Raw genomic sequence first — 22953 nt, 5'->3', positions numbered from 1 at the left:
CAAATCCTCAAGTTTCACTGGGGTTTCCTTCAAGATACATGTATAGACAAGGTCTATCCTCTCTTTGTATTGCCTATAGGAAGTCCAGATAACTGTGTACCACCTATCTCAATCTGCAACTGAAGACAAGACTCTGATGTGGGGAGTGGGGGTAAGGGTGGGAGGGCAATGACACAGGTGTGGAGGGTGAGCAGGGAAGCGGGGAAGATTAATGATCTCTCTCATCTGGACCTACTAAATAATGGTCTGGTACCCAGATTATATTCTGACTTTACCACAGGAATGAATACTCAATAAAAGATAAGATAGATAAGATAGATTCATGCATTCCTAAACTTTACTTTAAAAATACCTGATGAATGATTACAGAATTAGAAAGTAACATTAAAACATTTTTTTAATTATCTTATTCTTCCTAACAGCTTTAGATCATTAAAAAAATTGCTTATAACTTCCCTCATCTCCTGTAATGTGTTAATAACCAGCAGGAAACTCACAAAAATGAAAGATTCACCCAAAACACAGATGTCATTTATTATGTGTTAGTGCAGCGGTTGTAATAATTGCATATCTATTTCGTACTTTATTAACATGTTGGTATTATTTATAAATTATTTTAAAATTATAAATGTGTTTAACGTCTAAGTAGAACCCAACTCAATTTATTTGCTGACTTGTACTTCGAGTAAATAAACATTAATAAATAAACTACTGATAATCTAATTTACAATTCTATCAATTAATAACTCAGTGTTTCAGTCAATTCGAGCAAGTATACAGACTCCCACAGTCTGCGCAGCTTATTTAATAAACAAGAGAAACTTATTTCTCAAGTTCTAGAGGCTGAGAAGTCCAAGATCAAGGTGCCAGCAGATCTGGTGTCTGGGGAGGGTTGCTCTCAAGACGGTGTCTTGTTGCTGTGTCGTCACATGGAAGAAGCGGGAGGAGTCTCTCCCAGTCCCTGTCAATAAGGGCACTCATCCCATTCACGAGGACTCCATCCTCACAATCTATCATTTCCCAAAGCCCCTGCTCCAAAGATCACCATGCTGTGGATTAGGATTCACCATATACTTTTTTGGGAAACAAGCATTCAGTCCATTGCACTCAGTTATCTTAGTTTTCTAAAACTGTATCCTAGGCATATACATCACTGTACTCCTTTTATTTATTTATTATTTTTGTAAGGCTCTTTGGGTTGCAATCCCAGGTGTACTCAAGGAACTTGAAGAAAGGGAGGTTCGCTCTGAGGACACCCAAGCACTACACCTTGAAGGAGAGTGGAAAGTCAGCTTGGGCAGGTCTGTGCCCACTGGCGAGCCTCCTAGTCCCTCTCACATTCAGTTCCTGCTTCCCTCTGCACCTCCTTCCTTTTGCTTTTGCTCACCAATGGATTTCCTCTGCTTTCTCCTAGGTTCTGCCTTCCCTACAACTTTGGCTTACAGGTGGTCATCATGGCATCTTCAGCCCTGGATGACACTTTAGCAGTAGGTCTCATAATGCACTGGTAAATTCACTGTGTTTCTTAGTTCAAACTTGCTGAAAGGATCTGACTGATCTGGCTCATCGCTTCAATCCAGACACACAGGTATCGAATTTCATGGGTCTTCTCCAGCGTGTCCTGCAATCTCAGTCTTTGGGGTGGTTCCTAGCATCATGTTTTAAAGCTCCCCGTGTGATTCTGAGAGGAAGGGCTGAGAGCCTCTGAGGTAGCCTGAGGTACCTGTTCCTGGTTCAATCACGAGGCTAGACTGAAGGGATTAGGTGGCATATAATGTAACCAAGGTTAGAGTTATATCAAATTTAGTAGTTTAAACAGCGCAACTTATTATCTTAAGGTTCTGAAGGTCAGAGTCTGATATGGATTTCACTGGGCTAAAATCAAGGTGTTCCTTCTGTGGGCTCCAGGGGAGAAGCCGTTCCCTTGTCCTCTTCAGCTTCTAGAGGCTGCCCGCATTCCTTGGCTTGTGGCCCCTTCCTCCATCTTCAAAGCCAGCAATGGCCAGTTGAGTCTCTCCCATGTTGCATCACTCTGACATTGATTCTTCTGCATCCGTCTTCCACATTAAAGGACTCCTAGGATGACACTGGGCTCAGCCAGAAAATTCAGGATAATCTCCTTCCTTTAGTCAGTTAACCAGCAATCCTGAACCCTCTTGCATGTACATGACACAGCTAAAGGGGCGTCATAAGAACATGGACATAGCTAGAGGGGCTATTATTCTTGTACTTATCACAAGAGTCATGTGGAACAAAACACAGTTTGGGCAGATTCACTCACAAAAGACTGTGGTCAAGAAGGCACCATAAACACAGTGAATACAACGCTATTACAGCAAGAGCAGCAGACTGATTATTAAAACAGTTTATGCTGGTTTTCTTAACTTATACTTGGTGCCAATAGACATTTTAGCCACAAAAACAAGAGATTCGAGCATTCCTACAAAAATATATGAATGCAAACAGAAACATCTTTACCCTTCAATAATTTACAAGGAGCCTTCATGTAATTCATTTACATATCTTACCAATAACCACTACTAAAAATCAACTGTAATTAGCTGATTCCAGAAGAAATCTATTTTTTAAAACATTTTAAGTAATTTCCAAGTTACTTTTGCCTTAGCCAATGATGATAGATATGTTAAAAAATATGTAAACAATAATACAGTCCAATTTTTTTAAAGAAACAAATATTTATGCACAGTGTTTCTTCTTTAAGATAAATAAAAGTACTTGAGCCTTTATTTTTAAAAAACTCTCCTGTGCTTGAGGCTACCAGCATGTGAAATTTCATGGAGGATTTTCTAGTTATTAACAGAGTTTCTGAAAAATTTAACTGTGAAAACCTGTCACCAAAAATGCCACATAAACCATCTCAAGTGAAAAGGAGTAGGATGAGTGCGAAAACAAGATCACGACACACATGTAAGAGTTAGGGGGAAAACAGTGCCAGTTCCAAATGCTTTGAAGAAGAACGCGTTTTCATGCATATCTGAGTCCTAAGAAATGAAATGTTCCTTGGGTATTTATTTCCAGCATTCAAAATTAAAATAGTAGGAAATCTTTTCTTTTTTATGCTTGTATTTGCCATAAATCTATGCATGCAAAAATGCGCACGTGTTAGCATACGCATGCAATAATCAGCTCATTTGTTGACCTCATTTTGGACATTGGTATCTGAATTTTAACTTTTAGTAGGTTAAAATCAGCAACTTTTACTGCTTTTTAAAATTTTATTCTACAATTTATTTGGAGTATTATTCAATCAACAAATATTTCCTTAGCACCTACTATGTGCCTGGCATACTATAGGTGTTAACTAGCTTTTAGTCTAATACATTTTTTAAGAAACAACTGGTCCTGCTCAAGTTTAACAAAACAACTCACTAAAGTTTAAAATAAAAACAGCTGCCAACAATCTTATCTTCAGTTTTAGAAACTTTAAAAAGTTAACGCTATCTTATATCTGCACATTTGGTCTTATCTCCTAGTCTGTAAGTTGAAAACAGCATTACATCTTCACCCCCGAAAGATAAATAAACATCACAAGCCCAGTGCAGGTCTAGCAGTCGATTTTACACTGGAAATGTAGAGGGAGGGAGTTCTTTCCTTTAAAGTTGCAGTCTCTTCTCGCTTACCTGTTAACTGGAAATCAATTCACTAACAAAAAATTAATAAAATAAAATTAATAAAATGTCATCAGTAATCAGAAAAAAAGATGACTTACTCAGACTGCTTAGCTGGCGTATGATGGCGGCCAAAGTACTATTGGTTACACATTCAAGTTCACTGGTAATCCCTTCGGGCAGAGCCCCCCGGCACAAGTGCCGGGGCTCGATGTTCCTCTTCACTAAAGGCATGGCTCACAATCTGAAAACCAAAAAGCCATTTTTAATAAGCTCATCCTCATATGAACAAATCTAGAGTTTTATTTACCTTGAAAATTGGCTCTTTCCAGGAATTGTCATTATCCTATCACTGCTACATGAGAAAATCGGCTAAAACAAACTGTACAACGCATACATGAATTTTACAGATTTCAAAGGTATGAGCATAGTATACTCTTACTTTTTATAGAAAGATAACAAATGCCAGATTTCCAGCTAACCATGAGAGTCCGAAAGCGTGCATTTTTACCTCCTTCCCTATCTACTGAGATGATGTGTGAGAGAAAAGGCAAAAGCCCACAAGTGCTAGGAGGAGCAGGAGGACCACACACCTGGGGACAGCACCTACCCAGACTAAGACAGGAAGCCTGTACCTCAGGTGGGGGGTGGAGGGGAAAGGGGGCAGCAGGAAGCAAGCCCAATGGAGCCACAGAACCTTCCCACGCTCCCTACCAAGGACTCAGAAGTAGGAGGGACCAGGTATCTGTGAAATAGGGGGATGGGGGGGCGGGGAGAGGTAGCTTTTACAGCTGCACGGAGAAGTCCTTCTCCCTTCCCGGCCTGCCCTCCTCCATCCCAGCCAGCATGTTCTCCTTACTGGAAAAGAAAGGTGAGTCAGACACAGCCAAGAGCAGTGGGAGGAAAAGCAGTGGAAACAGGAGTGTTCCATCAAAGTCTACACTTGCTGTGAGACAGATTCCCGTGCCCCACTCAGCTCCCTGGCTCCTCTTGTCTCCCAGACCATGGGAGCCTGGCTTTCCTCCCCACCCAGAGAGACTGGACCGTTCCTTCCTGAGGAATGCTTGAAAAGAAAAGATCTACAAACATGGACACTGGTGAAAGGGGCTCCTTCCCAGACAGTAACAACTGTAAAACATCCCCCCAGGCACACAGTGTCCACTAGCTTTTAGAGTGTCTGACTTAAATGAGAAGAGACAGTCAAGGGTCGCCAGGAAAAGCCTCCCCATCAGGAAAGCCTCCCCATCATCCCAGGAACCTCTTTCTCCTCACTCCTCAAAAAAGTACATTATAAACAAAATGAAATCTCAACTTTCTGTTTAAGGAGGAACACAGTTTCAAACCTACCACTCACACAACCAGTCTACTCCTCAGACAACACTAGAAAATCTGGTAACTGTGATCTATTTTCACTTTGACAAGACTATCATACTCAACTTGCAGGAACAGAAACACAGAAAGGCCTAGGACCTTGATGACATCTGTCAGCAGGTAAACCATCCCTGAAATGCCCAACTAGGATTCCTGGTATATGAGACAAATGTTATCCTATGTGTTTAAGCCACTGCAGTTGGGTTTTTTGTTACTTGAAGTAAAATGTATTCCCAACTAGTACAATCACTGACTGGTAGATGGTACCCAAGAACCTGGAATGTGATGAGCATTTAATAAATCTTTGCTTTTCTTCTTCCTTTCTTCATAGCCTTTGGATCACTCACTCAAAAACACTTGCTGAGCACCCACCACACCCAGCAGTGCACAATGTGATGAAGATGTAAAGGTGAGTGAAGACAGACATGGTTCCTCCCACAGTGGAGTTTTATTCTAGTGGGGAACAGAGATGCTGCTCAAATCACCCAGATTAACACGTCTGCCCTCTGTGGCTGGTGCTCCCAGGGGGATCAGGGATGAGGAAACCATCTGGGAGGTGCTAACCTGCCTCAGGAGTCAGAGGTCGCTGCTCTGCGGACACAACTGCTGACCTGAAACCTGAAGCTCGCCAAGGTCTGCGACAGAGGCACATGGAGAATGGCGTGCAGGAGGGCAAAAGCACATGGCAGCTAGCAACAGAAAGGTCCATAGGATTCCCATGTCTTCATTAACTACGTCCACTAAGATGGTGGCTGAGCACACACACCATGTTTTTAGATGCCATGCTACCTCACCCGTTGACTCGAGCACACTACCTACAGCATGAGACTTCAGTTCTCTGGGCCTCAGTTTACCCCCTACAGAATGAGGACAACAGCATCTCCCCACTGGGAAATGGGGCAGCACCTACCTCACAGAATGTGCCCGGTGAACAGTAACACTCAAAAATATGTGACTGGTGGAACGGCTAGTATTAAAAAGTCAAAAAACAACAGATGCTGGCAAGGGTGCAGAAAAAGGGAATGCTTATACACCATTGGTGGGAATGTAAATTAGTACAACCTCTATGGGAAACAGTATGGAGATTTCTCAAAGAACTAAAAATGGATCTGTCATTCGACCTAGCAATCCCACTACTGGATATCTACCCAAAGGAATAGAAATCATTTTATCAAAAAGACACCTGCACCATATGCTTATTACAGCACTGTTCACAAGAGCAAAGTCACTACAGCAACCAAAATGCCTATCAATGGATGACCGGATTAAAAATGTGGTACATACATACATACAAACTGTGGACTACTACACAGTCATAAAAAAACAGACTGCAATCATGTCATCTACAGTGACATGGAACTGGAGGCCATTATCCTTAGTAAAATGACTCAGAAACAGAAAGCTCAAAACAGCATGTTCTCACTTACAAGTGGGAGCCAAACACTGGGTACACATGGCATACAGTGTGGAATAACGACATCAGAGGCTTCAAAGGCGGGAGGGCAGGAGAGAATGAAGGAAGAAACACGCTATTCAGGTAATGGGTACACTGAAAGCTCAGCCTTCACCACGATACAATATATTTTCGTAACACAAGGAATCTTATACCCTAAATCCATACATTTAAAAAAAAGTAAGTTTATGGGCAACTGGTTTTTTTAATTAAAAAGTGGCTGACTAATTTTATTATATCTTATGTATTGCTATGTTAATCATAATTCCAACTGGAATAATAAAATAAGAACAGTTCAATGGTTAAAGATGAAGCCTACCCTCGTAAAATAGATAGCAATATTTACATTAAAATTATTAAAGGAACATACTCTGGTTTCTCTCCAGATCATATAAGTCGTTCATCATTTACTAAAGATTTCCATGGACAGACACAATTTTAAGTCTTAACTCAATTTTTGAGGTCTTGGATCTTTAGGGCTAGTAAAAAAAAATTATTACAGGAAAAGGTACACACCCAAAGCAGGAGTCCTAAAATATAAAAATTCTAGGTATGGAGGTGTCTAAGCCAAAGTGTAAAAGATATATTGAGTTGTAATTTATTTCTGGGAGAATCAATCAGAGTAACAGAATGGTAACAAATCACAACAAAAACTGGAAAGCTAGAATTCCTCAAAGGGGGAAAAAATGCATTAATAGACTTAATAAACACATAAAGTGTGGGGAAAAAAATACTAAAAACTGATTCGCTGGGACCATTCCATGAGAATGAGAAGGAAATTAATCAACAAAACAGATGATGGCTACAAAGCAGCACCGAGCTACCAAGGGAGAGAGGGGAGTGGGACAGCAAGAGCTTCTGAGGGGACACAGCCGAGCAGATGAAGCAGAAGCACTGTATGGGGCTGCACAAGTGGCACCTTCTGTCATGCTGGTTTGTACACTGGGCCCAAGCACAAACTAGCTCCTCATTGTGCAGAAGAGGAACGGTTCCCTAAGAGTTTGGGCTGAGAACAGCATTTACGAACGGAGTGCTGACTGTGTGTGCAAATTCTCCTCCTCCACATTCATCTTGGATTTAGTCAGGATGAATGTCACTCTCCCCTCCTACTTTAAAACCTCCGACATGTCCAGAAACTTGTCAATACAGCATCTTCCCAGCCACTACCCATACTTATCTGGACCTACAATTGTTCCAACACAAAGAATCCTAATTGCACGCACGTCACACTGACATCCCCCCAACATGTCTAAACGCATCCAGAGCTAAAGGCTTTTCTCCTGTCTTCTGAACACTCCTTCCTATCAACCACGCCTGTCATCGTCACATGTCACATCATCACATCGGGTTGTTTCCCACACAGGAAAGCTGTGGCCCTGTCAATCATCTCCACAAGTCCATGTCCTCCGACAGCCCAGCCCACCCTACTCCTGCTGCAGGCCCTCAGTTTTGCACTGCCCCTTCCTTGACCATAGTGGACTGCTGGCTTAACACGGTGGTACTGGAAAGCTCAGAGTATACTTGGCAGAGTGGCTACAGGTGCTGACCTGGAGACTTAGGATGTTATTAGGGCACAAGAGAGAAAGGCTTAATTCCATTCACGTGTAGTAACCATGTCTTTCATTTTTCTTATTCTGACAGTTCTGCAACTGGGGCTTTGCTGACAGCGGAGGGACTGTCCCTCCCAGGGTTACCAGTTCCCAGAGACAGTAAACAACTCATCCAAGAACGTTTTCTTCAAATGTCTCCAGAGCCCACCAGTCTCACCTCCTCCATGGGGCCCTCTCAACCACTGCCCACCCACCACAATCACCCAAGGCCAACCACTAGACAACTAGAAACTAGAAGCAGTCCCCATGCCTCAAATTCCACGGACATCCTTCAAACCAGCCAACCTGAGCCTGCCTGCCCTGCCGCACTCATTCTCTCCCACAGAAACCACCCCAAAGGCTCTTGTCCACAGTTCCCCCTCACCCTCTGCCCCCTAAGCAGCCCTGGAGCTTCCCCAGGGGCCCTGAGTGGTATGGCAGGTCCCTCCTCTTAGGATCTGGGTACTTTTTGATGGCAATCACAGAGCCTGATCTGGTGACCTCACTACACCCCAAATTTTCTATAAATAAACTATATTTTACAACAACAGAGAGATCTGAGAAGAATTCAGAAGAAACACTTAATTCATGTCAGCACCCCATTCATCTCCCCACTGACCTATTCCAAGCAACCTCTAGGAGTCTCTGCCTGGTAGTGAGAGAACTGACAGCTATCATTTCCTCCCAGGTGGATAACAAACTGCGAGACTGCTCTCAACATAACCTGACTATGCAAAAAAATGCCTGGTGATTACACACCCATCACATATGCCTCCTCTTGGGGTACTTCATCTATTGTTCCATTATTTCAGCCTCAACTCTGAAACCCCAGCCTCCATTTCTCACTATCATTATACCTTGTCTGAATACAAAAGACAACAGAGAAAGGCCATGCTACCTGCCTACAATTTTTGAAAGGGATTGCAGCTCCTCTTTAAAGTTCTTATCACCAGCAATGTTTTCTATGGATTTCCAATTCAGTGTAAAGTTCTTGCCTTAGTCAGTTTAGTGTTGCTATAACAGAACACCTGAGACTGGGTAATTTAAAAAGAAACTTTGGCTCATGGTTCTGGTGACTGGAAAGTTCAAGATAGGGCAGCTGCATCTGGCAAGGGCCTCAGGCCGCTACTGCTAATGGCCAGAAAGGACAGTAGGTGTGTGCAGAGAGATCACATGGTGAGAGAGGAAACAAGGAAGCCAGACCCTTTTCCACAGCCCAGTCTCGCTGGAACTGACCCATTCCTGCAAGACTGAGAACTCACTTATCCCCTAGGGAGGGCTTTAAGTTATTCATATGAGATTTGCTCCCATTACTCAAATACCTCCTACCAGGCCACACTTCCCAACACTGCCACACTGGAGATCAAATTTCAATGTGAGTTTTGGTGGAGACGAACCACACCCACCGTACAGCAGTACTCTGACAGGTGCATTATTTTTCCCCAGCCTTCATTTTATCTGCCACCAATTCAGTTTTGAATACATCAAAGAGTAAGGAAGAGGCAAGAGAAAAAATGCCAGGTCAGCCATTACCTTTGAAATGCTTTGCAATTACAAAAACAAACATTTAATGAACTAATCCAGTTAGGCACCAACATAATACTTAATTACATCTCTTAATTCCTTCATTGGAAACTATGCTCCACCCAAATCATTCTTCAAAGTCAGTCTATCTGCTAAGAATAAAACAAAGGTTGCTAATGAAATGTTTAAGGATTATTAGAAGCTACATAAGGTATTTGTGTTAGTCCTGTCGTTTGTCCAACTTTTCTGGAAATTGTCTCAATTTAGTGAGAGCCAGCCTGGTTCACAGAACTGTGAACTAGATTCTAGTTACAGCTGAAGCTGGCCCAGCATCCTTCCCTAGGAATTTGTAAGTTGGACTACGATATCCAGTTTAGTCTGGCTGCTCTCTTCAACAGTGGAGATGAATAACTCCCACCACATGAAACAAAGGTTGACAAAGTTAGTCCCAGGAAGAAATTAGAATGTAGTAACTGAGAGAAACTGGTAGAGGTGAGTGAGAGACAAGGACGCCCGCACAGCTCTGCCAGATCTCCCGAGACCTTGTGGCAGATCAGAAGAGTACACTCACCCCCCAACCTCCTCCCCCCTCCCCTGCAAGGGTCAGGCTGGCATGGTGGTTTGATGGTTCTTCCAATCTCCCTAGCTCCTCTTTTCTTTCACATAGGTGGTTTCCAGAATCAAATCCTTGCAACAGTGATCCCATCTTGACGTGTTTCTCAGACCCAGACTAATGCAGGTGGCTCTGAGAATGAACTGAGAAAGCAGGAGGTGGGATGGGGCTTGGGACTTGCTCACATACCACTCTGTAGGTGAGAAGAATGCCATCCTAACTGACAGGAGAAGGCAGAGAGTCCCTGGCACAGGTCATGGTTCAACTACTAAAGACTGCACTGGTGGTATCCTGGAAAATGTCCTGGTGGAGGATCTGCTGTGTCTGATGCCATAATGTAGATACTTGGTTGGAATATTCAGAGGAAAAACACCTACAAGAACAGCAGAGTCGCTCATGACTGCTAAGCAGTACTGATGTCCTGCATAAGGACAATGAGAGATTGGACGCTGTTAACAAGCAGCCAACAGCTAAGCGTGAGAACAGGAGGGCCTTCCTGGTGGGTACAAAGTAGCCCTCATCATGACATGTGTGGAAGGGTAGACACAATGGGGAACTGCAGGCTGATGGCACAACCATGAGAGTTAGAGCTAGAAGTGTTTGAGAGCTCAGCCAAGGGACATGTAACATGCAGGTCTGAGCTCTAAAAAAAGACATCTGGCACTCTGAAAACCAGGATGGGGAATTCTAGATGAACACCTATGATTCTGTTGAGTCCAAACACCTACTCACAGACCCCCCAGGACCCTCTGGTGCGTGCTCAGCTGACTGGAAGGCTACAGCAGCCTCCCCACAAAGGGTAGCAGTGCTCACCCCAACACCCCTGGATGTGCTACACACATCTCTTCTTTCTGAATGCCAAGTTGAAAACAAAAGGCAAATCCCAGCATAAACCTGCTGTGAAAGTGCTAGGCCTGAGAGAGGAAAGCGCTCAATACCATCATGCTGACTGGACAGAATGAGCATGGGTAGCTAGTCCACTGGAGGCCTTGGTAAGACACGCACACTCCAGAGGAGCAAACTATGAAGATTCAGGGGCTGGTGGCTACAGGGAAGTTTTGAGGGACCCAGAGGTCAGGGGCATGCTGAGATATCCCCGCAAGACACATTGCTGCCTGTTGCATCCCCCACTGCTAAGTAGGAAGTCCTGTTAGGCGGGGCTCTGGGACAACAACACCTAGTGTTATTGCTCTGGCCCATGAACTGGGCAGCGTGGCAGCCACCAGTATTGAGTGGGGCCTGGAGTGAGAAAGGACCCCGCAGTAGGTCTAGGCCGTGGTGCAAGCAGCCCGGCTGTAAGGCTGAACGACCCAGCAGACCCTGGATGGTACAGAGATATCAGTGGAGAAAAAAGACACAGCATGGAGTTCAGGGCAAGCTCCAGTGGGAGAACCGAATGCATGGCCCTGGAACTCTGCCATCACATCAGCAAGTCATGTGCCCTTGGAAAAGGCTCTTGGTACATTACCAGGACCTGACAAAGCCCACGGAGCACCCAGGCTCCAGCACGCAAAGCTCCTCAGAATGAGCTGAGTTCTGTCAGTCAAGTTATTAATTCAAACTAGTAGCGATCCACCCTAGGATGGAAACGGGACATGCAAGATCGAGCCACAGCAGAACCAGCGGGCACAAGTGGGTCCCATGAGCAGGAAGCCCAGATCTCCAAGTCACTCCAGAGTGACTGGGCCCTCCCCTGTCTTGTACCTGGGCAACACAGGCAGCAGACCTGGGCATCCAGCAGAAGGAGGAGGGAAGTCCCGAGCGTGGTTTTCAGATGGGTCAGCTTGGCACATGGGTGCAAGTCAAAACAGACTGTGGTGTGCTACTGCAGCATTAGGGAGACAGCACAGAGGAAGTCCTCCCAGTGGGTGGAGCTGCGGGCAGGGCACCAGTTCACCACTTTGTGCAGAAGATGAGTAGCTGGAGCTGAAAAGACATGCAGATGCTCGTGCAGTGGCCAATAGCCTGGCGGTATGGTCAGGGGATTGGAAGGAAAAGAATTAGAAGATGAGAGACAAGGAGATCTGGACAAGAAGGGCATGTGGCTGGAGACTCAGGTGTGGGCTGCTGTGAAGACATCTGTATCACATGTGAGCATCACTGAAAAGTATCCCACCATGGAAGGGGCACTGGACACAAAGCAAACACCACCAGCCTGAATCATAGGTCCACTCCCCGAAGTATTAGCCCGATGGATGCTCATCCATCACTGCAACTGACCAGGAGGCCTACTTTACAGTGGAGGAGGTCAAGAGTGGGTCCATTGGTGGGACTAATGGCCATATCACACATCAGCCCACCCAGGGGTGGTCTGCCCCCCTGTACGTTGGGACAGCCTTCTCAAGGCTCAATGAATACCAGTTCAAAAGACACCCTGGAAGGATGGGTGCATACTCCACAATGCAGTAACCTAGGAAATCAGAAACTCCATATGACAATGTGACCTCAGGAAGGAAGATTCATGGCTTTCCAAGTCAAGGGGTGGAAGCAAGAAAGGCCCTACTGACCACGACCACCAACAGCCCAGGGAACTCAGTCTTCTCATTCCTGTACCAGTGGGCGCTGCAGGGATAGGGTCTGAAAAGGGGCCCACTCTTGCCAGAGACAGGGCACAGATCCCACTGAACTGCAAGCTCTGGCTATCACCATGATACTTGAGACTCATTTTTACCAAGGACCAGAAGATGAACAGAGAGGTCTCCATACTGGTAGAGGACACTGACCCCAATTGGCAGGAAGAGGCAGGACTGAGTTCACACCAAGAGGACAAGAAGGGAAGGCAGGTGATGCACTTAGGATCCTTGCACTTGTCATCCCACCCTGGCATCTCCTGGGAGGATCCAGGTAACTTAATTACCTCCAGTGCTTGCTGTGCTAATTCTGTGTGTGTGTGCTCGCATATGTGCTGCACCTGCAATACTTCCTAGAGTGTCTCACTTATCACTGTAAACTCTTTATCAAGGTGGGAGGGGAAGGGTTGTTCTCCACATCCTGTATTATGGAAGTTTCCTCACAGGACAATTTCACGTCTTCTTCTGCTGAGACCTCGGCACAGCACAGGGGTTCTAATTTCTCCCTAATGAGTTTATTTTGTTTTGTCTTCTTACTGTCTGGAGCTCCAGCCAGATGGCAAGCTATTTCTCTGGGTAGGTGAGTACAGTTTTCTATGCAACATTTAAGGGATCTGACAACCCTTCAGAAATCCCGACATCTATTGTGAGGTCTCAGTCCTAGCTCATTGCATAAGCAAAGCCTGGACCCATTTCCCAAAAAGGGCACATTAAACCCTCACCTGCAGCTCCACGGACTCCCTCCTCCTACATCCTCAGCCCCTAACATCCAGGGAGGGGCCACTGATGCGTTCAAGCTGACAACATTTAAATACATGTATATGCATGCACACACATGCTGTTATACTCAGCATTTGTATGTGTTTATGGCAACTGGAGTAGCTAATTTTACTACCTACTGTCCCTTAATAAGAATTCTTAGCCTTGGTTTTTTGTCATTGCTGGAACACCTACCACATTTCACCATCCCCATAGCCCACCCCAATGTATCCTTGAATGTATTTTGGATGAATAAACAGTGGCACATATCAACTCTGACTAGGTCTGGGTAAAAAAACCAACAAGGAGAACAGGTGACCAGCAGAGAATGAGACAGATGATGAAAATATTAAGAAAACAGAGCAGACAGTGCTGAATACAGAACAATAAGCGTACACTCCATGCCAATTTATGTATTACCCTCCCAAATAATGCCAGGCGTCCTTGTGCAGTAAGGCTAATTATACTTCCCCCGCCTTCCGTACAAGTTGTTAGGAGGCTCACATGAAAATACGTGCTAAGCAAAAAAAGTGAACACTACAGGACATTATTAATTTTAGTTAACATTACATTCACTACTAAAATGAGATACTAACATGTTCCCTCTAATTTTATTTATCAGTTAACTTAAACCTAAATTTTTCCTCTAATTTAGTTTACTGTGCAACTGAATGCCTGAATCCTGACACTGAACTTCTCCAGTTGGTTGGTACCCTTCCCTTAAAAAGCCAAGTGATTAAAGAATTTCAGAATAATGGTACTGTGATTTCTACTTTAGGTCAACTCTAACTCCTATTTATTTCCCTTTTTAAAAAAAAAAATCCCATATACTGAAACTCTTACATTTTCCTATAGCGTGATTAATAGAGCATTTTTTCCAGCTGGGTGTGATGGCTCACTCCTGAAATCCCAGTATTTTGGAAGGCCAAATCAGGAGGATAACTTGAACCCAGGAGCACAAGATCAGTCCAGGCAGCATAATGAGAATCTTATCTCTAACAAAAATTTAAAAATTAACCAGGCATGGTACTTGGGAGGCGAAGGTAGAAGGATCGCCTGAGCCCAGGAGGTTGAGGCTGCAGTGAGCTACGATCATGCCACTGTACTACAACCTGAGTGACAGAGTGAGACCCTGACTCAAGGGGAAAAAAAGGTTTTTTAAATTTTTTCCCCCCAAAATTCACAGAAACAATTCAACAAATGTTCAAGACAAGCGAAGTTCTCTGAATGTTCTGCCCATATCCATTCCTGTCCATGCTGAACCATCTAGAAGGCCTCTCTATGATGAGAGATATCTTAGTAATCCAAATAATCAGTGGATTTCTCCAGATAGCTTACTGTTACTGATTTTCAGTTTAGTTCCATTATGTTCAGTGCACATGCTTTACATGATTTTAATTTTTTTAAGTTTGTTGAGATTTGTTTTGTGGCCCAGAAGCTGGACTGTCTTGGTGAATGTCCCATGCATACTTCAAAACAATGTGTATTCAGCTGCACTGATTATGCTGGTGAGACCTTCTACATGCTTCCCTGGTTTTCAGTATCCTTGTTCTATGAATTATTCGGAGAGGCGGTGTTGAAGATGTCAATAAGAACCATGCATGAGACAACTCTCCTGAGCCCTATCAGCTTTTGTCTATGTATTTTGAAGGTCTATTATTTAAGATTATTATGCCTTGTTGGTGAAATGACTCTATTATCATTATATGACATCACATTTACCCCATTAATAATCTCTGTTTCAAAGTCTACTTTTATATAAATGCAGTCATGCCTTCTTCGTTTCATTAGTGTTTACATAGTATAACACTTTCCTTCTCATTTTAACCTTTCTGTATCTTTATACTTAAAGTGAGTTTATTTTAGACAGCACATGGTAGAATCTTGCTTTTCTATCTAATCTTACAATCTTTGATTTTAACAGGGAGGTTTAGATCATTTGCACTCAATGTAACCGTGGATATGGCTGAATTTAAACTTCACATCTGACAAAGATTTTTTGCTTGGCCAAACTTTAGTCAGGCTCCTGAACCTTCTGCTAGGGCCATCTGTGCACTTTCTTGTAAAACCCAGTTTTAGCAAGAACTCTGTCAAGTATGTTGAGCAAGAATCCCCATCCTCCAAATCAGATCGTTCTTGAGACCTGATCACCCCCAGTAATGTCTGATCACCCTGGTCTGTCTGCAGCAAGAATCCTTTAGGTTTTAGCTGGAACTTCCCTGCTGTTTCCCCTTAGTAATTCCCACCCACTGACCCCGACCCTACTCCCTGCTGTGCTGTGGCTCAAGTCAAGCCCACCCTCTCTCCCCCACTGCAAGACTTGCTGCAGTAGCTCCCATACCCATCTCAGTGGTCCTGAAAAGTCTTCTTACTGTACTTCAAGCATCATTAAGTAATTTTTTCTTTAAGGCATCTTGCTAGTGGTTTTCTACTAGTTCTATCTGTTCTTTGCTCCCAAAACTTTTTCAACTTTCTTTTAGATACTTTTTATGTTGTTTCATCTCCATAACTGACTTTTATTTTTGTTTTTACTTTTTTTTTCCCCAGTAGCTACTCAAAGTTTACAGCATACATTTTTAACTTGTCACATCCACCTTCAAATAATACTACTTCATGCATAGTGTGAGAACACTGTAACTTAAAAGAATGTGGTGGTTAATTTTAAGTGTCAACTTCACTGGGCTAAGAGATGCTGGCAAAATATCATTTCTGGGTATATCTGAAAGGGTGTTTCTAAAAGAGATTATTAGCACTAGAACCAGTAGACTGAGTAGAAAAAACCCGCCCTTGCTACTGCAGGTGGGCATCACTCAATTCACTGGGTGTTTTGAGTACAACATAAAGGCAGAGGAAGGAAGAACTCTCTCTTCTTGGGCTAGGACATCCATCTTCTCCTGTCTGCAGAAACTGGCAGTCCTGCTGCTCAGGTCCTCAGATCACCAACACACCACTATCACAACACCAGGTTTTCATGCTGTTGGTATTGGACGAGAAGTCACACTATCAGTTCCCTTGCTTCTTGGGCCTTCAGACGCAGACGGACCTATACACTGGCTTTCCTGCCTCTCCAGCTTACAGATGGTAGATTCTGGGACTTCTCGGTCTCCATAATCATGTGAGTCAATTCCCATGATAATCCTCTTCTTATCTCTCTCTCTCTCCTATTTTGGTCTGTTTCTTAGGAGAACCCTATCTGTCTCTCTCTCTTTCTCTCCCCCCACCCCCGCAACCCACTGGTCTGTTTCTCAGGAGAACACTGTCTATCTGCCTGCCTATCTATCTATCTGACTAGCTATCTATCTCCTACTGTTATACTTCTCAGGGGAACCCTATCTGTCTGTCTGTCTGTTTACCTATCTATATCCCACTGGTCTGTTTCCCTGGAGAACCCTAATACAAACAGTGTATTTCCATATTCTTCTTCTATGCTTTGTCCTATGCTGTCATGTATTTTCCTTATATTACAAGCCCCACAATACATTGTTGTTTTTGCTTTGGGCAGTCAATTATCATTCAGAGTAATTAAAAATAAGAAAAAGTATGACTTATATTTACTCTCGCTTTTTCACCATTTCAGGGTCTATTCCTTCACTTAAATCCAAATTACCATCAGATGCCTCTTCTACCTAAAGAACTTTCTTTCATTTCTTACAGTGCAGATCTCTGGCAATAAATTCTCTTAGCTATTTTTGTCTAAAAAGTTCTTTATTTTGCCTTTATTTTAAAACAATTTTTAGCCAGATATAGTAGTGCACACCTGTAGTCCCAGCTACTCAGGAGGCTAAGGAGAGTGAATCCCTTCTACCTAGGAGTTAGAGGCTGCAGTAAGCCATGATTGTGCCACTGCACTCCAGCCTGAGCAACAGAGTGAGAACCCGACCCAAGCCCCCTCCCCCAAAAAAAAAACAAAAAAAAAATTTCCCCTAGACCCAGGGTATCTGGTTATTCTACACTGATGCATTAGCCCACACTCAACCTTAAACATTGGCTGATTTCTTCGTATGCATGTCTACTGTGGTCCTCCGCCCCCTCAGTGCCCTGCTAAATGTGAAACAGTTCAAGTGTTCTGCCTCCCCTCAAGAGGGCTTGTCACTCTTTGGAATTTAAGAAAAAATCATTACTTTGTAGATCATCTGGCCTTTTTTTCTAAAACAGAAGCAATATTCTCTTACATCGCAACTAGAAGAGAAACTTCACCATCACAGTAAGAACTAGATAATCACATCAGCTTCTTTTGCTAAGATTTTAAACTAAAACTATTTTTTGTAGAGGAGAAAAAACAGTAAACTGAAATTCTTGATGAGTGAACATATAAGTATACTCTAAGAATTTGTATGTGTAGACCCCAAAGTGAAGACCATTTTGGAAAGAAAAGAATACCACCACTACTGTATTAGCATAGATAAAGCTTTCGTGCAGAGAATATACTTCAATGGGACATGTAAATTAAGCTGAAGCACAACTTTGATCGTTTCCCAGTGTATACTGCACTGCAGAAAGGGCTGATGGGAAGCAGGGTCACATATTAACTGCATTACATCTTTCCTACATTTTAAAACTATATTGCTGATAGTTAGTGCTAGTTGTGGATACAAAATTAACAACAGATTTTGTGCTGATAACCTTCAGTCTGAGTGCTGCATGCCAGGCAGTGAGTACAGCGCATGGCAGGGTTAAGTCACGTGGTGCAGAGTACATTACACACAGCACACTAAATATGTGCAGACTGCAGATGTTTGACTTTTTAATCATGTTTACTTGTATGTATAAGTTTTGCCCTCAGAATGAAAATGACCCAGGAGCAGCCCTGTCCCAATGCCCACAGAGAGGGGTGACACAATGCTGGCCCAAGCCCTTCCTCTGACTTTCACCTCAAAGGGCAAGGGCACTGCCTGGTGGCCTCAGTTTTCCAGCACCCTGTTTGAGTCAAGTGCTCATTGGCATTTCCTGGAAGACTGTCACTAATGACATGCCATTCCCACAGTCAAGGGAAGCACCTAGGCTCCCAAGACTCCCACTCTGTTACACCATCTTCTAGAGTCACAGGACCTGACCTCCTATTTTTTAAGTTTTATGTAGAAGTTGTGATTTGGGGTATAGGGAAGAAGACCACATAGAATGCAACTAATAGCACTTTGCTCTCTGGAATAGCGGTCTGCATGTTTCTGCAGATGGGAGAAAGGAAGACACAGTGAGGTAGCACCGGACTGGGAACTGGGGGCCCAGGGCTCTGGCCCTAGTTCTGCTACTAACACTGCATGACCCCATGCTGCTGTCTTAATCAGGGTGGGCCTCAGTTCCTAAAAACAAATGGACCCTCTCTACAGCCCTTTCAGCTCTGGTTTGCTTTGCTGACTTTCAGTCGGACATTCAGCTGGCTTTCAGAAACAACCAGGTCCGAGGCACCTACTTTCCCAACATTCAGTGAGTTTTTATTATGCTTTAACTGATGGAAATACAAAAACTGAACAAAAATAATAAAACAAATCCCTTTCCTCAAGGAGTTAATGGCTTAGTGGTAGAGACAGACATAAAAAGTCACACTGCAGTGCTGACAAGTGCTACATTAAAAGTATTTCTCATACCTGGAAATCGAAACAACTAGAAAGCCTCTGTTCTTGGTGGGGAATCAGGGGAGACACCACATCGCCTGCTCCATAGCACTGTGCCTACACACGAAAACTACTCAACAAAAGTCAGAGGATGAGGCTGGGCGCAGTGGCTCAAGCCTGTAATCCCAGCACTTTGGGAGGTCAAGGTGAGCAGACTGCCTGAGCCCACAGGTTCAAGAACAGGGCAACCTGGTGAAACCTCATCTCTACAATAAATCAAAAAATTAGCCGGGCATGGTAGTGCGCGCCTGTACTTCCAGTACTTATAAGGCTGAGGCAGAATGCTCACCTGAGCCCAGCAGGTCGACGCTGGGGTGGCCATGAGTGTGCCACTGCACTCCAGTCTGGGTGACAGAGTGAGACTCCAACTCAAAAAAAAAAAAGTCAGAGACGGAAGACCGGTTTTGTCTTGTTATTCATGGCTTCCAAGCAGCATTCCACCACATGCTAAAATCACTTGGACTTTGCTACACAGCCTCAACAGCTAAATAATAGACCTCCCAGAAAAAGGGCAGATCTGTGTGTAAGGAATAGCCTGATGACATGTCTGAAAAACCTTTATGAAATATTCACCTTGAGAGGAGAGGACATTCTGGGATAAGAAGAGATCGTTTGTCTTCTGTGGGTCACAAAATGCACCAGAAGTCACTTTAGGTGGAAGCTAGGATGGCCCTAACTGAAAGGTAGAGATCAGAAGCACACAGAGATTTCTCTCCACGGAGGTTTTCGCCATGAGCTCCCGTCTCATAGTTCCTCTGCTGTGGGAAGACCCCCTCACCACCAGACCAAGCAAAAAGCCACAATCCACCATGAACGGGCCCAGAAGCTGAGTCTCTTCCGTCTCACTCTGCTCTTCCCTCCTGGGCAAAGGGAGGGCAAAGGCCCCAAATATGCACGGTCCTACAACCTGCCACCATTTATTTCCACTTTAGCTGATTGTTATGCTCTGTGTTATGTCCATCTTAGTTTGTACTTCTTAAAGTTAAATAAATTACTACGTTCCATTAGATGTAAAATATTTTCAAAATATATTCATACTTTGTTTCTAAGTCCCTTTGTGGTCCGAGTGTCCATATAACCAGATACTCAGTGAGCCCAAATCTGGTGTATATTCTTTTGTTGTGCATAAACATTTATTCAGATGCATGTTACTAACCCAGAAACTTTGGAGGTACTCTCACCAGGAACCATTTTTGTTTCATGTTTTGACCACCCAGACAAAATCAGCTGTTTAATAAAAAATTTTAAGATAAATGGAAGCTTGGAGATTTAAAACAACTTCATTTTACAATCAAAGATCAAGACAAAGAGATCTGCAAACCCCCAGAGGGGTGGAGACACCAGACTTGCAGTCTCCCCCTTCCGCTGGTGCTGTGCTCACCACACCCCCATATGTATATGTTTCATGCAAGTCCCGTCTGTGCCAACAAGCCAAGGCTACTTCACTTCTGTGTCCTACCAAAAGACAAAGGCAGCCATGGTAGAGAACAGTGTCTGCCTCGATACCCTAGGGATCCATGACCTCTACTTTTACTTAACGCGATGCTTCTACTCAATCTCTTCCTCTCTCCTGGCAGGTCCCTCCACATTTTTCACTCTCTAAGCCCCTGACCACTGGTCATGAACAGTCAGCTCTGACTGAAAAAGAAGTAGCTGGTCTGTTTCCGAGGTCCATCTATACCAGATATGTTATTCTCTTACTAAATAACTGGTTTTGCCTAGCCCCTCAATGCCTGCCTTGCTGCTGCGTGTGTGCACAAGCTTTAGACCCCCACCATACTCTGTTTTGTGCTTTCAATATACATGACTTGTGATAACACGACCAGCCTCTGGCTAACCACTGCATAGACCCAGATTCCCTACTTCCCAGGCCGGGGATGCATCTGCCTAGATCTCTGCACACCATGATTCAGTACAACACCTGGTGACTCAAATTCCATTTGATGTCTGCTGGGAAGCTGTTTGCATAAGACCAGAATACATCTCCAATCTCTTAGGAGACTTAGCAGAGCGCTGACTTGCATGGGTAAGCTAAGGAAAACTGCAGTTTCACATGACCTTTGAGCCAAGGAATAACAACACCCTCTTTTTCCTTGATTTGTAATTATATGTAATCTACTCTTCTTTTAAGGTCCTAGCACGTGCTAAGTGCATCTCTCAGTTAAAATGAGACAATTATAACTAGGGTGTATATGGGATGTGCATGAAAACTCATTTACAGGAAATCATTTCAAAAGTTACGTAATTTGAACTGGAGGGCTAAAGACACAGAAACTAGTCTGGATGAGGAGAATAAACATAGCACCTAGTCTGGGTCTCGCCTCCAGTTTTCAATCTGCAGAAACGACAAAAAAGATCGACATGTAAAATACCTGCAGCAACACTACAAGACTACAAATGACAGCTAACCTCCAACAGCTGAAAGGGAATAGGATCAAATTCAAGGAAGAAACCACAAGTCAAAAACATGACAGGCGGGCTCTGGCCATCAGCATGTGTGGCTAGAGAGCCTCAATGAAAAGCCCCAGGCAATCTACATGCGAGAGACACAAATGGCTGTCACCCTCTGCCCTTCCCAAGACTTACAGCTAATAAAGCTAAGAATCTGCATCCTGACCTAGCATTTCCACTTCTTATTCTGAGAGAAACATTCTCACTTGTGCACAAGGATTCACGTACACAAATGTTCACTGGAGCCACTCACTGTGTGACGTATGAAAAACTGAAGACCTGCAGATGGCAAGTAAGCACATGAAAGATGCTCAGTCACTAAGGAGATGCAAATTAAAGCCACAATGAGCTATGACTGCATCCCGATTAGAATAGCTAAACTTAAAAAGACTGTCCATACCAGGTATTGGTGAAGATGCAGGGAAGCTGGAACTCTCAAACACTGCTCAAGAGAAAGTAAAATAATTTCTAGGAAACTTTGTAAGTTTCTTAAAAAGTTAAACATACACTTACCATATGATCCAACCATTTTACCCTTGGGTTTTTGCCCCAAAGAAATAAAAGCATATGCCCACATAAACACATGCATATGGCTGGGTATGGTGGTGGCTCACAAGTATAATTCCAGCCCTTTGGGAGGCATGAGTTCAAGAGCAGCCTGGGCAACATAGTTAGACCTCATCTCTACAAAAAACTTAAAAAGTTAGCAGGTCATGGTGGTTCACGCCTATACTCCCAGCAACTCAGAAGGCTGAGGTGGGAAAATTGCCTAAGCCCAGGAGGTCGAGGCTGCGGTGAGCATGACCGTGCCACTGCACTCCAGCCTGGGCAATAGAGTGAGACCCCCAACTCAAAAAAAAAAAAACAAAGACTTGTACATGAGTATTCATACAGCTTGACTTATAAGAGCCAAAAACTAAAAACAACCCAAATGTTCCCAACAGGCAAATGTATAAACAAACCACATTACAGCCACACAATGAAACACTATTTATCAGTAACATGGAATGAACTACTGATACCTGCAGCAACAGACAAATCTCTGGACAGTTATGCTGAGTGAAAGCCAGACAGAAGGAGTACGCACTGCCTAATTCCATTTATATAACATTCTAGGAAATGCAAACTACTCTACAGTGACAGAAAGCAGATTAGCGTTGCGTGAGGGTGGGGGAGAGACACAAGGGGGGACAACCAAGGGCCACAAGAAAAATTTTAATGGTAATGGTATGTTCCCCATCTCAATTATGGTAATGGTTTCACAGGGTATGCATAGTTCAAACCTTATCAAATGGTACACTGTAAGTTAGCATAGTTTATTATGTATCAATTATGCCTCAATACGCAGTTTTTAAAAATGAATCAGACAGGTAGATAACAAA

General features: G+C 43.6%; 1 protein-coding gene across 1 annotated transcript in view; it reads right to left on the bottom strand.

Annotated features, from left to right (window-relative positions):
* Positions 1 to 22953, bottom strand: part of WASF3 (WAS protein family member 3) — a 66565-nt gene that overhangs the window by 37611 nt on the left and 6001 nt on the right. Inside the window, exon 2 of the mRNA XM_021712927.1 lies at positions 3731 to 3873. Within this exon, the coding sequence (XP_021568602.1) occupies positions 3731 to 3863 (133 nt within the window). The 5' untranslated portion in view covers positions 3864 to 3873. The remainder of the gene's footprint in view (positions 1 to 3730; positions 3874 to 22953) is intronic.

The sequence above is a fragment of the Carlito syrichta genome, unplaced genomic scaffold (assembly GCF_000164805.1).
Source record: "Carlito syrichta isolate Samal-C Ts95f unplaced genomic scaffold, Tarsius_syrichta-2.0.1 Scaffold303736, whole genome shotgun sequence".
NCBI classification, from domain to species: Eukaryota; Metazoa; Chordata; class Mammalia; order Primates; family Tarsiidae; genus Carlito; species Carlito syrichta.
This window is presented reverse-complemented; position numbering and strand designations above follow the sequence as displayed.